Below are 16,946 nucleotides of genomic sequence, written 5' to 3' on the forward strand. Positions count from 1 at the left end.
TACAATATAATTGATTAATTCATGTTAGGGCACAGTGGAATCGAACCACAAACCTCCTACTTATAAAGCATGTGCTCTTCCATTAAGCTAGCATCCTTTAAAGAATTATGTGAGAGTTATTACATAGTTAAAATAAAAATACATCCAAATTAAAATCACAACAACTAAAATTATATCAAAATCACTCTCAAAATAAATTTAATAAAAGTAGTTTACAAAGCAGTCACAAAGATCAGTAAATTGAAAATAACACTTTTGAATGGAATGGTTGGAAAGACAATAGCTAGATTTACTTTAAAGTCTGGCCCAAAATAATAAAACAATAAAAACTTTTGCAACACAAATATGCCTATACCTTTTCAAATAATATAGGCATGATCATCCTTTATTTTTGGTGGCTCCTTTTGCACTAGTGATGAAGCAAAACATCATCAACATCTAAAACCTACTCAAGGTGGAAGAGAATAATACCTACTCTTGCTACTAGGTATTTGGCATCACCAAGATCATGTTATACTACTTAGTCTTGTGAGGAGTTTCCAGAATCAATTCAGTACTGGGATTTAGTCGAGGTTCAGACATCAAGAACCTTGATGCCAATCCAGCTAGTTCAGTTGCATCTTCATTTGCATATTGTCCATCTAAGGACAAGTCCATCAACACCAACACATTCTTCACTTGTATCAAATCCTATGCCTGCAACAACAGTTCCCACATCATAATTTTTGACAGAATTTCAAATAACCATGGAGAATGACATCGATAAGTATCACCAGAGAAACTTCAACCTGTACTAGACATATATGAAAATGAAGGTAAAAAATACACGTTTTTCTATTTGTCCCCAATTATTGGAGATGGAAAACAACAAAGGGAAGGAAATGAGTTTCCATAACCAAGAACATTAAGGATAGATTTTTTAGGAAACTGCAGGAAATAAAGGTTATGCTAGGAAACAATTTTGAAAAAGGTGAAGAGAAGATCTTTTCATTGAAGTTATTTCCCTTCACCTCCCATAAAATATCTTATTTGTTTTACTTGATCTTTCATGTTATAGAGATATTACTTTTCATTTAGTGAGCTAGGGAAGGATTAATAAACCCTTTATTTCTTTATTTCTAATTTTTCAACTACAACTTCTAAAAAATTAATGCAAAAACATCGAAAGCTGCCAAGAAATTTCCAGAAACCAGTGAGGTATTTCCAGCCTTTTGGAAATGATTTCTCGCATCTGCATGTATTTCAGAAACCAAAATACTTTCAGTACTCGCTAGAAACAGTTCCCAGAATGCACTCTTCTTTTAAATCCAGTGGAAAAAAAATATTCAGATCAAATAGATCTTGAAAAACTCTTGAATAATGAAACATAATAAAGCAAAGCAATCACATATTGCAAGCTGAAACGCTTTTTGCCCATGGAAAAATCGTAATTTTATTCATATTGAGTAAAATTACATGTTGTAGATGCTGAAAACAACATATGCTTTATCAAAACTTGTCCCGATGGAATCAGGATCTAAAATAATTTACTATCTATCTATGCTTTCCTACCTTTCTTTTTTTCCCACTTTCCACCAACCTTCATTGTTGGGCGTGGCTGTGACAATAGACATTTGTGCTTCATTTGTGGCAACCAGGATTTCTTTTTTAGAATCTGAGCTTTCTGTAGAGTGTGCTCTCTTGCTCCCTCCAATTTCTTGCACTCGGGTGTGTTTCTCACATTGCTGCTATGGATTGGTTGACTTTAGAACTATTGCAGATTCAATCTGATTTTCGTCGTTTTGTGGGTTGTGTGGAATGCTTTTTTCACTGATTTCTGGATTATTTCCTGGATATTTTTCTTCTTGAAATATGTTGGTGGTTTTTGTGTTTTTTTCCTCTTCTATGTCTTCTGCCCATGTGGCTGAAAATTGCCATCCTTTATGCTTTGGTGGCTGTCTTCTTTTCCTGTCTTTTTTGTTTTGTGGGCATGCACTTTGTAGATGACTAGTTTGACGACATATTGCAAGCTGAAATGCTATAAGAATTATAGTCTATATAAAATGTTTTATATCCATTATGATTATAAATGAATATGCTACGAGACTAGTAGCAGTAAGGAGAGCTTAGAAAATTATCAGAGAAACGATTTATAATTGTAATATTTGATTTTCTTGTAATGGTGATGGCAGGGACAGTAAATGTATAGCATATGCTAGAAAGTACTAGTTGATTGGGAACAATAGGGTTGCAAGATGGAAAATAAAAAGAACACGAATTTATGGATTCAAATTTCATATACAATTCTAGCCACCATATTAACTTTAAAAGTTAATAACATATTATAAAATCTTACATATTTATTTGCCCTAATTTCCATTTTTCATCTTAGCTTCATAAAAGGACAAAGGTGAGTGGTCGAAGTAGGATGAAATCCAAATTCATTGAATATTTGCAAACCTACAATATCCTATATGATGAGAATACAGCACACATAAAACAACAATTGATCAAGTTAAACAAGTAACAAGGAAAAATGATCAAATTTAAAAGAGAAATGACTCAAGGCTTCTGTTGTTTAATGAAGCTGGTACCTTTTCCTTCAATGGAAATGTGAAAAAGAGAGCCAGACCTGTTTATGCTACTTGATTGTATCTTCTACTTTACTTTTTCCTACAGGAAGGGAAAAGTTGAGAGGATGTTTGTGTGAAAGAGATTTGAAAAATTGTAGCGTTGACCCATAATAAAACATGAAAGTAGATAAATAACAAGTGTGTTTGTGGTTTTCATAGAGATAGAGAGAGAGAGAGAGAGCATATACATGACTAGGTGGGATGTGTTTCCCACTAAGAAGGTCCAATAGAACTGTCCCATAGCTATATATTACACTTTTAGGAGTTACTCTACCTGCATCAATGAGAAGGAATATCCATTAAATACATTTAATGCTTGCATGTCACAAAATAATTTCCTAGAAAAACTGCCAGTTGAGAGGATGTTTGTGTGAAAAAGATTTGAAAAATTGTAGCATTGACCCACAATAAAACATGAAAGTAGATTAAAAAATGAGTGTGTTTGTGTTTATCACAGAGATAAAGAGAGAAAGAGCATATACATGACTAGGTGGGATGTGTTTCCCACTAAGAAGGTCCAATAGAATTGTCCCATAGTTATATATTACACTTTCAAGACTTACTCTACTTGCATCAATGAGAAGGAATATCCATTAAATACATTTAATGCTTGCATGTCACAAAATAATTTCCTAGAAAAACTGCCAGTGTTATGCACAAGAAAGAGATAAACTTAAATGATAAGGAAGATCCATTAAATACATTTAATGCTTGCATGTCACAAAATAATTTGCAAGAAAATCTGCCAATGTTACACACGAGAAAGAGATCAATTGAATGCTAGATGCTGAACTAATAGCTATTCTAAAGAGAAAAAAATGAAAACAATCTATCAACAAAGTCAACAGTTCTTGTATAATGAGCATTCAACATAGAAAAAACACAAAGATGACAGGGATGGACAAAGCTTGAAGACTAAGCAAGATCAATTACACATATATTGCTCGTTTTATAAACAGAAACAACAAGACCAATGACATTAAATAATATATAATGAACGAACTTTATACTAATATTGAATTAATAAGATTCATTAATCTCTAAATCTATGATGCTGAGAACTATAAGTAGGAATTTTAAATTCCACAAATTTATCTTTCGAATTATCAAAATGTGAAATTATTTTTAACTAACACGATATGTGGTGGATGAAGGCAAAGAGAAATAGTAATAATGAAAGAATATAAATCCAACAATGAAGAGTCGCAAATATAAGAGATGCCATCTAAAACCCAAAATATGGTTGGAGTGACATAAAGTTTTTATTCTAGCTCTCCAGCATGCATTATTGAAAATATCATGTATTAAAAGCCCCTCTATAAAAAGCATATAAATTATACTAGTGAAATTCCTTTCACCTATTTTTGAAGTCGAAAATTTTATTCTAATTAGATATTTCCACCTGCACAAATGAAAGGCCCCTCTTCCACATGTTGGGGACACATATTTATGATTCAGGTGTGGAGCCCATGTGTGGCAAATAGATTTAAGAAATACTTTCTTATCGAAGCATATTCTCGTAGAGGAAACAATTCTACACCATCATCTTAGCCAAGTTTAGTTCCCACCTCTTCACATGAGTCCCAAGGAAAATTTTAAGGATGGAAAATTTTCTTGAAGTTTAAAACATTGGCGAATATCACTAATCCCTAATATGCAAATTATAAATGTTTATTGATATATTTGTAAAATTAATCAAATTTATAATTATTTTATATATAGTCTCTCTATAATGTTGGCGATTTTTAAGGTAAAATAATTTTATATTCTAAAATTTGGGCGAATCGTCTTTTATAAAATTGGAAATTGGCGAATCTTTTTTTTGGAAAAATCATGGAAAATTAGCCCACTGGGCGAACATTAGCCCCTAAAATTTTCCATGTGAATCACATCAATTATTTTCCACAATGACCATACTGCACAAGATACAATGCATTGCCAACTCTTACTTGAATCAAAATAAACATCGATACCTAGAACTTCAATCATCAATGCCATTAGTTATGGTTAAGGTTACACTTCTCCTCCAACATCGTAACCTGGACATTGAGAACCATCTCTCCCCACCTCTTTGGTTCTTTATTAATTCCCTCGATCTCATTAGGATAGATGCTAATAGAGGTGTTCAGGAGAAGATCTCAGGCAAAGATTATTTGAAATTCAAATGAATTGCACCATAACATCCCCTATTCCAAAACTTCAGGTTGGCCTTATCTACACCCTAGGGTAATTCATATACAACTACACTATAGCATAAGAGTGCCGAAGGTGGGTTTCCTACACCAGAAAGTGTTTTCCAACCAATATAGGGGCCCCGCTCAGGTTTGAAACTTGGTTTATTTGTCTAGCAAGGCTTGTGGGATATTGGCAGTCCCACTGACTTGACCCCAGGTCTACAAATTCTCCTGATTAAAAAAAAACTTCAACCTTGTTATCACCAATTGTATACTGAGACCGATCATCATCTTCAAAGGGGGCACAATATTGTGCATATTTTTTATTTGGCAACCTGAATCTTAGGATCATTTTGTTTTTTTATGTGCTATAAATTACAAAAACCATGGTTGATGCCAATGTTTTTTTAGTGATTCACATCATGCATGCCCTCTATGGGACTTCTCTACAGTAAGAAAACCAAAGTTGTCTTGTTCCTTTGCAAGGTGCTACCCCTTAAGCATAATTCTCACAGACAAGACCTCCTATAACATGAATTTGATGTTAATTTCGAAATGCCAGATCCAATTTATGTCCCAAGTAAATTTTTATAACCCAAAAATTTCATTTACCAAGTAAATCTTTTCTAAAATTGTTGAATAAAAATACTTTGTATTTTAACAATAAATTTGACAACAAAAGCACAAATATCAAATCAATCACATGCAAAAAACTATAAACCCTCTGATTTATCCTTCACTTTTATTTCTCAGAATAAATAAGAATATGGCGCATATACAAATATAGAATTCTTACAACAAATGGAACCTGAAAATTTGGCTCCCTAGAAAAATCGAACTGCACCGACACTACCTTCCTCCCTCCTAGCCATCATACATATGGCCTGTGTGTAGTAATATCCACAAATGCAAACTGTGAGAAGTACTATCTACACGAGCTACCTCCCTGAACAAGTCAGCCCATTCGACTCTCCTAGAGTTAGATATTGGGTATCTGTGAATCTGGTGCTCAACAACTCATATTGTCTTAGCCTCCACTAAGTTTCCTTCTCTGGAATTTTCCAGCTGCAAAATTTTCTTTCTCTTTAGCCTTTGAGTCTCTCACTGCTCACTTGATGAAATGTCTCTCAAATCTGCAAATTACTTGCAATTGTAATGTGTCTTTCTCCTTCCCTTAGGTTTTCTTTATAATTCTCCATTCCGCTATATCCATAACCCTAATCTCTAAATTATATCTAGAATTACATAGTTTTTACAACAAATGGAACCAGAATAAGATATCTCATACTGTCCACATCACTATCACTGATCTTATTTATACGTGCTCAAAAATAAATAAATTCCCTGCAGGTCTGGCAGTACTTAAAATAGCATCAGAGAAATACATATGCCTCAGTCTATAACAATAAGAACCTCATCATTTTTATGATAAAATCTGCAATTTATTAGAGCTGGCGTGTGAGAAAAATAAAAATATCCATTAGGCTTCAAGATCTGTGCCCACTCTGGGACACCGTGCTTGAAAGGAGGGTAAGTAATTGTAAATTTACTAACACCACAACTATTGGATGTTTAATCTTATAAGTGACTGGAGCTGAAGATGTTTCTTCTTATACATTCATTTCATACCTCAAACTTTGCATAATAAAAAACTCATATAATCATCGACATACCATGCCTGCTTACAACAAGAATGCATGCCTACATGGATTACAATGTAGTTGGGTGCATAAGATAAGTATAAGGACACAAGGCTGAAGTTTACAAGTATGGGAATTCACATGAGAAAGATTGTTGGCTAACCAATCAAACCAAATCTACACAAATAACCACTTTGTAATTGAAACTAGAACCACAACATCCCACTTTCAAGCTCTGACATCACTAAAAAATGCTTGTAATAATGCTACAATCAACATGTAAGAATAGAAGAGTGTAGGACATCTACAGGTTAATGGAGACTCATAGCAACACAATGTTTCTGAGCATCTAAAAATATGACATCAAAACTTCTTGTTGCCCCTATAAATCTATATACAAAATCTGAATATGAGCCTGCATATATATTTTGTTTGAGCATGACAAGCTACCGGATTTTATTCAAGGTATCATTCCTTATTCTACATCAAATTACAACAAGCCATAACTAGGTTGTTGGCTGTCAAACATATTCTTTTCTCGCATCATAAAAATAAAATATGGTTGCCATAATAAACCTTCAAATATCCATGCAAGCATATCCAATGAATTACATAAGAGTTATATGGCACCAAATAGAAAAATAGATAATTTACTTCCAATGCATGCTACAGGAAATACAACTCCACCACATAATATATTCAAATATAGCATGCAGCCCAAGGAAAGAATGGATTGGGGTTGCAATCCCACCCATCCAAATAAGGAAAACGAGTAGACTAATGACCATTTCCAATGGCTTAACCATATGCTCAAGAACTCCTCTACTCAACAGATTTCATCCTACATGTGGCCATTCAAATTGACATTGGAAATGATAGATATCTGAAGGAATTGCATGCCAATAATATAAACTTAATCAATAACCCATTTCCACCATACTTCAAAAAACAGCAAAGGCTGGTATAAATCTCGTCATGGCCCCCAACTCAACACCGAGGCCAAGTTCCACCACAATAGTTCTTCAGAAGTATTCCCAAACAACTAGATGTATACATATACAAACAGAGAAGCTACAACCAATGCAATAATTGCTCCATCACCCTCAAAATGCAAGCATAAAAATGGTTCACATGGCTTCCAGAGCGTTCAATACCATGGGTATGGAAACTACAACCATGTAAAGGTTATTTCCCCATTTCCATCCAAAACATGGGTGAAATAAAATGGTTCAAGGCTTCCAACAATCTCAAGGTCATGGGTATGTGCATGGGCCAAAGGATAAGCCAATAGTTCAAATGGTAAGTGGAAGGAGGGTTTCCCAAGTCAAAACAAAGAAAAATAGAAAAGGATAGGGAATAATCAATTTCCAAATTTGCATCCAAGAAAATAGACGATATACCCATCATATAATTCCCATGCAATATGGCTAGGTGTAGGCCTTTACATGGCTTGGCTCATGGGTTTGAAAATATACTTTAATAAAATGAGAAGAGGTAAAATTTGTGGAAGAAGAGCTGAAAATAAATAGTCTGACTGAGGGAAACAAGGCACCCAAAAAATAATTCAAACTCATGCAACAAAACATTAAAAATGCAAGGATAAAGGGTAGTTTAAGAGCCACAAATCCTACCTCCTTTTCTTCCAGAGGTGGCTAGATGGCTTTCCCCTTCTTTGATGATCTTGCCATGGCGTCCGCTGCCTTCAAGCATGAAATAGATTCCCCAAGAGGTTGCGTTAATGTGTGTGAAATCGACCCTCAAATAACTTCTAGTTTTGGGATAAAAAAAGAGAGGGTCGAGCAAAAAAACGAAAATATGGCCTCTTCTCTTCAGAACTGAGACTGTCCAACAAATGCGCCTATGCCTGAAGCAACCACCACGAAAATGGGTATCCAATGGTGCGCGTAGAGGTGTGATATGGACATTACAAAGGTAAGGATTATGGCCAAGTGAAGGTTGCTCCTCCACATCAATGGAAATTTTCATATGTGCCTTTTTCTATCTCCGTAATGATTTTTAGGATACCGTTGATGACTTCTCTGCCCGTATTTGCATAAGATTCTAAGAGCTTGGTGCACATGATTCTTCTTCTTCATCGTGTACATGTAGGGAATGTAGTAATCTTCTCTTTGATATGAAATGGGGTTCCAGTGTCGAATATCTTCTTGGTCAAAGGTCGAATTTTCTGAAGTTAGGGATTTTCGGGCTGGAAATGGCTGGGTTGACATGGGCTGTTGGATCTATGTAAAATGGCCTCCAAGATTGGAATTTTTTTACGGTGCTCCTCAATTGGGTGATGGTTCTTCTGGTGGTGAAGGATTCCATTCCAGTTAGCTGGAATAAACTGTATCCAAAACCCTTTAAATTGGGAAATTTAGGACGACATTTGAATTCGAGATTATATTCTACCCACCAGTACTTTATTTAAATTTAGGTTGTGATAAAAATGTGAAGAAAATAATAATTTATCAATTTTATACTAAAAGTTAGAGTAAACCTTAAACTAATATTAATCATTGCAATTAAAAAATTGATGAAAGTTGATTAGAAGCGTGAACAACATCCTTTAATTAAAGTCCTTTATGTCTTTTAGTCACTTTGGTTCAACATAGATTTAATTTATGATATAGGACTTCCCAAACATATGGTAAGCCTAAACCAAATCAAAACTAATTAAGATATATAAAACATGTATGGTCACCTTTGGTACTAATGTCTCTTCCTATGGTAACTTCCAACGTGAGGATTGCTTACTACTAGCTAGATCTCCAATGGACAAGAAATGGTGAAGGACTCTTTTACTCTATTTAGGGAGAAAATGGCAGACTTCTATTTCCTTGTGTTTGGATTTGGACGGATGCTTGCTAAGGTGATAAAACATGCTAAAATGGTCATAGAATTGATTTTACCATCAATCAGTTAATGCTCCCCATTACAAGGGAATGATTGGGGAAAACACGAAGAAAGAAATCTCTACTGATATAACATGTGTTTAATATTTTTTGGGCGCCAAAGAAACTCCCTTAATAAAACGTCTTCCACCAAGTTTGTTTGAAGACAATTGTATTTCACTTAGTTTACTACATTTTTTCTTATGACAATTATATTTCACTTGGTTTGAGATGTTTTTTAAGACAAGTTTAATGTTTAAGAATTAAAAAATGTCTTACACTACCCTTTCTTGTAGACATGCACCTTTCAAGACCTTTCCAATCTAGGAAATACACATGCACACATTCCAAGCATTCCCTTAGCCTCAAGTAATACTAATATGAGCTAATAATAAAGTGTGTGCATATTAACTCAAGGATTTGAAACCCAAAGTTTACTTTTGGGTGGGTAATGTTATAGGCCCATGCTATGCTTGGATAATATTTGGCACATGGATAATTCAAATATCTAGAATAAAATGAAATAATGATATAGGACTAACCTGAGCCAAAGCATAGTACAATGTAGCATACATTCTTGCACCCCTTTCTCTGTAGAACACAGTTATTTCTACTAAAACGAAAGGTTTCACATTTTAAAGTTGTTGACTCCTAAGAATATAAATGCTCCATACAAAGCCCCAACATTGATAGAGAGATCATTTCTTATGTCCCTGATATGATGTAATCTAGTCATTAGTATCTAATAAGAGTCTATATCATACAAAATGAGAACATCACACATTTTGATGCTCTATCTATCCAAACAAAATATTTTCGGCAGTAATTTGTCATACAAGATATTTTCAACTACATACTGCTTTGTGTTGACTTTCCAAAAGATAATTTCAAAGAGAAAAGCACAGGTAGGTGTGAAGAAGTATCTAACAACATTATAATAAAGACTTTATCAGTAAGTCCACTACTACTTCCACAGAAAGGATGTGAATTGTCCAAAGAATGATAATGAGTATTGGGTAGTGAAGTATAGATCTTGAGTTGAGCCCTTCAACGAAATTTCTATTCCGCCTTCATGTCCAAGAAAAATAATTAAATCTTAAAATGTTACTTTGAAGTGGATATCTTAGTATCTAGTAGAATTGTTATAGTGCTAGCATAAGGATTCTAGTGCCAAAACATTAACAACTTTAATTCCTACTTGTGGAGGGAATAGTTTTTAGATTTCTCTACAAATTCTATCCCTAGACGATATTCAACAACAATATAACTAACTTCCAACATCCATGTAACTGGGTTGTATTTTTCTTTTATCTTTGCTACTTCGTGAATAACATGTAGTTTGCATGGTGAAAGTAAGAAAATTAACTCACATTTAGACATTAAATTGATAATACTTTGTTAAAACCATTCCTTTTCTAGCTACAAGACTCTACAAAGTGGTTACCTCAAAATATTCAACAATCTTGTGAGAATAATGGCCCAGTGGCCTGAAGTGAATGACTTTCCCTCATCTTTTCATCAACAATAATTGAACCCATTATAGTAAGTCAAAAATCACCACTCTAAAATAAACAATATAAGTTATCATATACTCTAGACATTGCTTTATCTCATAAAAACCTTCAAATATGTCAATGTTGGGTTGATGAATGGTACATATAACCGTCCTTACAGTATCTATTGCATTACAAACAATTTACATAACAATTGTAGCTACTATGGCATCTAAAATAGAAGTGGACTCATCCATGAAAATTATAGAAGGATTTGCAACAAGCTCAACAACTATTGTTAGCCTTTTCTTTTGTTCTATTGACAATTGAGTCACACTAGGCAGGCCTACTAGTGCATCCCTTAAATTGTCTAATTCTACAAGTTCCATGACTTCATCAACAAAGGCCTGCAAATTGGTATCTTTTTCAAGTCAGCAACATGACGATTTGGCACAATGTCATAAGAGAAATTGATTAGTTTTGTAGACTTACAACTTTGGTTTCTTTGTCAACATCCTTCAAAAGATAGATAAATGCCAAATATAACAGTGATTCCCAAACAGTGACATGTGGAGAATGTATGTCATTCTACTCACAGTTATCGAAAATTTGAGCAAAGGTTTCCTGCTTTTTGGGAAATCCATATATCTGGATATCACCCTCAATATATCCTCCAATCTTCCTTCCAACTAAGACATCCATGAGAGTTGTCTTCCCTGCACCACTAACCCCCATAAATGTTGTAAGAACACCAAGTATGAATGCACCTGTAACAGAGAAATTGAAGTCTATCTTTAGTCACTTAGGGAAGAACAAGCATATATAAGGTGTATGGTTGGCTTGATGAAGGTTCTTCCAGAGATGCATTTCACTATGAGGATCCATTTGGGCATGCTTTACATGTAATTGGAGGAATGGTTACATGTATTACATTCTCTTTTTTCATGTCATTGATGGATATCCTTGTTCTTAGGTTAAAACTAGGGCCTAAGACCATGTGGATGAAGGATCTGAGAAAAAAGGGAGCTTTACAAGATGAACACCCAACTTGAGATCATGCCATGTAGCACTAAGTTACACATGGGTTTGGTCAAAGGCCCACTTGAGTCTTGAGGTTGGACACCCTCTTCAAGGAGGTGGCTGGGGGATGTTGCAGGTAAGAAGGGGTGAGAAATAACCCTAATGGAAGAGCTTCCATGTATTTGAAGGTGTGTTTCCCCCTCAAGTAGAAATTTTTGGGGGTAAGGACACATTTTCACATATTTGGAGGCATATTTCACCTTTTGAGGTATTTGGGGTTAAGTACATTACAAAAATTCAACCCTAGGTGACTATTATCCATATGATCCTAGTTAAATAGATAAATTTCTAAATTTAATATAATGTAGAAATTACTTTTAGATCATAACATCAATCACACAATAACTGAAAAATTAAGCAGTGGAAGAATAAAAGAGTTTTGTAGATAGATAAGTGATTTCTTCTCAAAATAAGCTTTTCATGCCTTAAGGAAGCCTCTAGAAGCTACTAAAATAACAACTGCAAGGTCATCATAGTCATCTCAAAATGAGGTATATGATCTGCACAAAAAAGAAAGGCAGAAGTTGTACAACTGGTGTATTGCTCCATATGGCCATACAAAACCATATGAGTGTATTGATTCTTTTTACAATTTCCTTTCAACCTATTGAAAATCTGTAAGTTCATCCTTATTGTGCATTGCTTTCTCTCAGTTGTTCAATGTGGAAAATACCTCTCCATCTTGTCTTATTTATGCTTTTCTGAAACATGTACAAGTTCTTCCTTACACTACATTTCTCAATGTACATATTGTTCGGGACCTTTTCTTCATATCTGGAAGAAATTTTGCATGAGGAGATACCATGTGGTTGCTGACATAATCAAACCCTCAGATGAATATTGAATTCATGCTTTAAAATAATTTAATGAAATATAAAGTGGCAAGTGGAAATATGGACCCATTTTAGTCATTCAAAAGACAAAAGGAAGTGCTCCACTTGAGGAGGATTAGGGCCTTGAAAATAACCATGGAGAAAATGACACAAGGCCACCAATACAGTCGCCAAAGAAACTCAAAGCATATTTTATAGGAACCAAAATGATCGTTAATCCCCAACCATGGCCATCCCAATGCAAGCCAACAACCCACACTAGAAGATAAGCAGAGAAAAAGGACCACAGGGCCCATGGCATCCCAACATCCTTCATAACAATGAACCTCATCCTTGATTGTCTCCATCATATTGTGCCCCAACACTAGCTAACCAATATGAAAATCCATTGAGGAGAAAAATTCATCGACGATGGCATCAAAAGGCACAAATGAATTTTCCAGTGCCCCCTTGTTGTGTATAGCTCCCACCAAAGAAGAGGAGTATAACATAATCTTCCTTAGCGAAGAACAACAGTCATTGTTCTCACAGCCTCCATAATGCACCTCGCAACCTTTGGCATCTTCACCATGCCCAATTCTACAACTGAATCCACCTCATCTGAACACATTGCAGTGGACAACGCCTCCTCATGCCACCATTCTGATAAACAATCAAAGCCTCAAAGACCTTGACCCTTTCAAAAAACCTTAGCAAAGTCCTCTCCATTCACATTTGATTTGAAACAATGTAAAAAAGTATTGGTAGCATATAATATTCTCCCTCATGTGGTTATTTGAAATTGTAACATCCTTTCAAGTGGTGAGATAAACAACCATCAGTGTGTTCATGACTTGGACTACCATTTTCTTTTTATTACTAAATAGTCAATACTACTCCATTACTATTTTAGTAGATATCCCCTAGTTTTACCAAATACTCATTTTAATACGTCCAAAACCTATAACCCTCTACCCAAAATCCCCACCCCCAATATCTATAATATATTGGCTCTATTTTTCACAATTTAAAAAACCCCCTTTACGAATGAACATGATAATTAATAAAGTGAAGCCCCTATGGAAATTCATCCCTTGAAGTGGTGATCCCATTTTGGCCTTTGGTAATGATCAATCCCATATCCTCTGATGATCTGTCACATTATCCCAATCCCTCTGTGGACTGCATGAATGAGTTAAGACATGTGACTCTTGTCCCTCAAACTCAGCCTGTAGATGAGCCCTCCTCTCTTTCCAATAAGTCATCCTATGTCACTGGGTTGCCATTCTAGCCTTTGGATATGGTCTCATCCCCTGGTACATTTTCCCCTGACAAGGTGACGCAGGGTTACCCCCGCTTAGACCCACAGTATGCATGTAAAATGCATAAGCACGTTTGTCCCAGGAATTTTAATTCTGTAATGAGTCAAAATCTTGAACCATCAATGGTTAAGGCCCCCTTTCTTAACCTCTATGGAATAATTTATAGACTAACTAAGTCTAACCCTTAATTCATCCTTTCCTTTCTATCGGAAATCATTCATTCTCATAAACCTTAGTTTAAACCTTTTATTAACCCTTAAGCCTGCATATATATTCAAACCCACTTATAATTGGACTTTCACATAGAAACCTCATATAGGTGCTTTATTCTATTATAAACCCTTTATGATAGAATTCCATTCCAAACATACCTTTTTTGCACTTTTTAAAGCCCTTGCACAGTTTCTGAGGTTTCCCTTTATCACTTATCGCAATCGCGATTCTCCGTAGTCACACTACACACTCCTTGCATCCCAGATATGCGATAACATAACCTTCCGAAACTCAAATTATTAGACCTACATCTATAACTCCGTCGGGTCCGTCTCATGGCTTCAATCCTTTCCACTGCGCTCCACCTTCTCCGATCTCTGATCGCACTTAATGCTTAAGCCAGACTTCAAAAGGATTACTCCCGCATCTATAGATCATCAGTTTGTGCATCAAATCCTTCCTCTATACTCCACCGTCCTTCGTTATCCCTGATCTCTAATCGAACAACTTGCACGACAATCCTCCACCGTGGATCTCCACTCAACGGATCCAATGGTCCATGATGATTTTGGGTGAGACACATGCATGGAGAAAACTCACTCGATAAAGTGGTTTCCTCTCTTTTCTTTCATGCTACGTGTCAACTAATGAATGGAATTGATTGATTACTCTTCAATACCACTTACCACTTTTGCTCCACCCGAATTACCACTTTCCAGTATAAAAACCGCTTTGTCGCCGACTATCTTCTGTACTCTTCCACCATGTGAATCAATCCTGCCCATTGATCTATAAGATCCAATGGTTGTTGTGCATCACCTCTTCACTTCTCCGCTCTTCTCTTTACTTATGTTTTACGCTATTTCTTCAGTGTTTTCTCTGTGGTTTAGGTTTCTTCAAAGGTTCTCATCCTTCCACTATTCTGCTGCTCAATTCACTCATGAGCTTGAATTCTATGAATCCTCACATTGTTGTCTCTCTAGAGCTTTGCTCTGATCCTCCAATTGGGTTCGATGATCCATTATGATTCCTCCGAATCATTCTTCTCCTCTGCGTATTTCTATAGAACTCTACCTGCAACCTTTGTTACAGAATACACAACTTACATGTAATTCAATCATTCAATATTCATTTCACACATCTATAAAGTTCTGGAATTTTTTTTTTTATCTATAAATATGAACAAATGATTACATATCGAGACTCTCTGTCTCTCAAGGCTGATCTTCAATATCAATGGCCTCCTCCTACACTTTGCTCGTAGGCTTACATTTATACCAGAAAGGTTTTGTTGAACTAATTCTGGTTCAGATCCTTAATCTACTGAACTGACTCCTAAATGTCCTCTAAGTCCACTTCTAACTTCAGTTAATCCCTAAGAATCCTCTCTAGTTCCTTGAATCATGAAATTACCTTAAGAGTTATAATTGACTTCTAACTCTCTTGTCATTATTAACCACTCATGTTCTCCTTCATTTGAGAGCATTTAAAAACATCCTCACAACATCTAATTAATTCTTATTCTAATCACTGAAAAGCCTAAATATTACATTAACTTAACACTTATGAAACCAACTTCCCTAAAACACATGACTCCCTATGTCTACTAAAATACAATGATTTTCCTTGGGTTGAATGCTCATGCGTCACAAGGAATTGGAGGCTATTTTTTCCTCATCTAAAAATATGGCTCCCCTTTCTATTCAAAGATTAATTTTCCATAATCCTTTGGATTCTGGAGGTCAATCATATAAAAATGTCACACATAGGAAGAAGAAACCCCCTAAATATAAAGAGGTTTAAGCCTATAACAAGATCGAATTGGGTTATGCTGATGAGGTTAGATCTCCCAATAACTGGTTTGATAATGATTATGATTTTACTATTGGGAATATCTCTATTTTTTTATTTTGATGGTTTTCGGGTCCTTAGAGGGGATGTAACCGTGCATGTGGTACCTCCATGATTATTATTTCCATTAACATCCCGGGTTTGGGAGCGACTCCAAAATTAATCTCTCTCAGAGGTATTGTTTGGGTTCATAAACCCTCTCTAATCCTTTTCCAATAAACGATGGTTTGTAGAGATGAGGTGTGGGAGGTAATGTTGTCTGTATGCCCTTAATGGCATGTAGTTGCAACTGATGCTATTGGGTTATGTGGGATCATTGAGATGCGGGAATTTCTATCATTTGTAGCGATTATCATAACTGGACACATGATGGGAAACTGTCAAAGGGTCTAAATTGTCAATTCATATACTCCATATGTGGGGCGTAGAATATTTTGGGACCAGGTTTCGAAATTTGGAATCCTTTGATTAACTTCCATGATCATCATGGGGGGGTCTTAATTTTTCGATGGGGAGGGAAGAGATTTGGGGACAAAAGTCTAGAATTGATAGTATGGATTCTTATTTTAGAGGTTTGATGGAGGATTTTTCCCTATTGGATGTGAGACCAGATCCTCTTGGCCCCACTTAGAGGAATGGAAGAACTAGTGAGGAGGGTATCTAAGAAAGAATGGATTGGTTTCTGGTTAATCAGACTATGGTTAATCATCTGATAGATATAAGATCTTATATTATTCCAACATTTATTTCTAATCACTTTCCCATTATGCTGCCGCAGGACAAAGGGGAACAAAAGAGATCACAACCCTTTAAATTCAATCTGAAATGGCTTAAAATGGATGAATTTGGGGATTTTGT

At 35.4% G+C, this 16,946-nt stretch overlaps 1 protein-coding gene across 1 annotated transcript; it reads right to left on the reverse strand.

Moving 5' to 3' along the window:
• Positions 1 to 462: 462 nt before the first annotated feature.
• Positions 463 to 8,160, reverse strand: LOC149256833 (serine/threonine-protein kinase BSK7-like). The gene is made up of 3 exons (XM_089457517.1): positions 8,058 to 8,160; positions 2,801 to 2,886; positions 463 to 696 (listed from the first exon to the last, which is right to left on the reverse strand). Exons 1-3 carry the CDS (start codon positions 8,134 to 8,136, stop codon positions 691 to 693), a joined length of 171 nt encoding a protein of 56 aa, XP_089313643.1. The 5' UTR covers positions 8,137 to 8,160; the 3' UTR covers positions 463 to 690.
• Between the last annotated feature and the right edge of the window lie 8,786 nt (positions 8,161 to 16,946).

This window comes from Pinus tabuliformis, chromosome 7, assembly GCF_031772625.1.
Source record: "Pinus tabuliformis cultivar Carrire ecotype Pingquan chromosome 7, CPIR1, whole genome shotgun sequence".
NCBI classification, from domain to species: Eukaryota; Viridiplantae; Streptophyta; class Pinopsida; order Pinales; family Pinaceae; genus Pinus; species Pinus tabuliformis.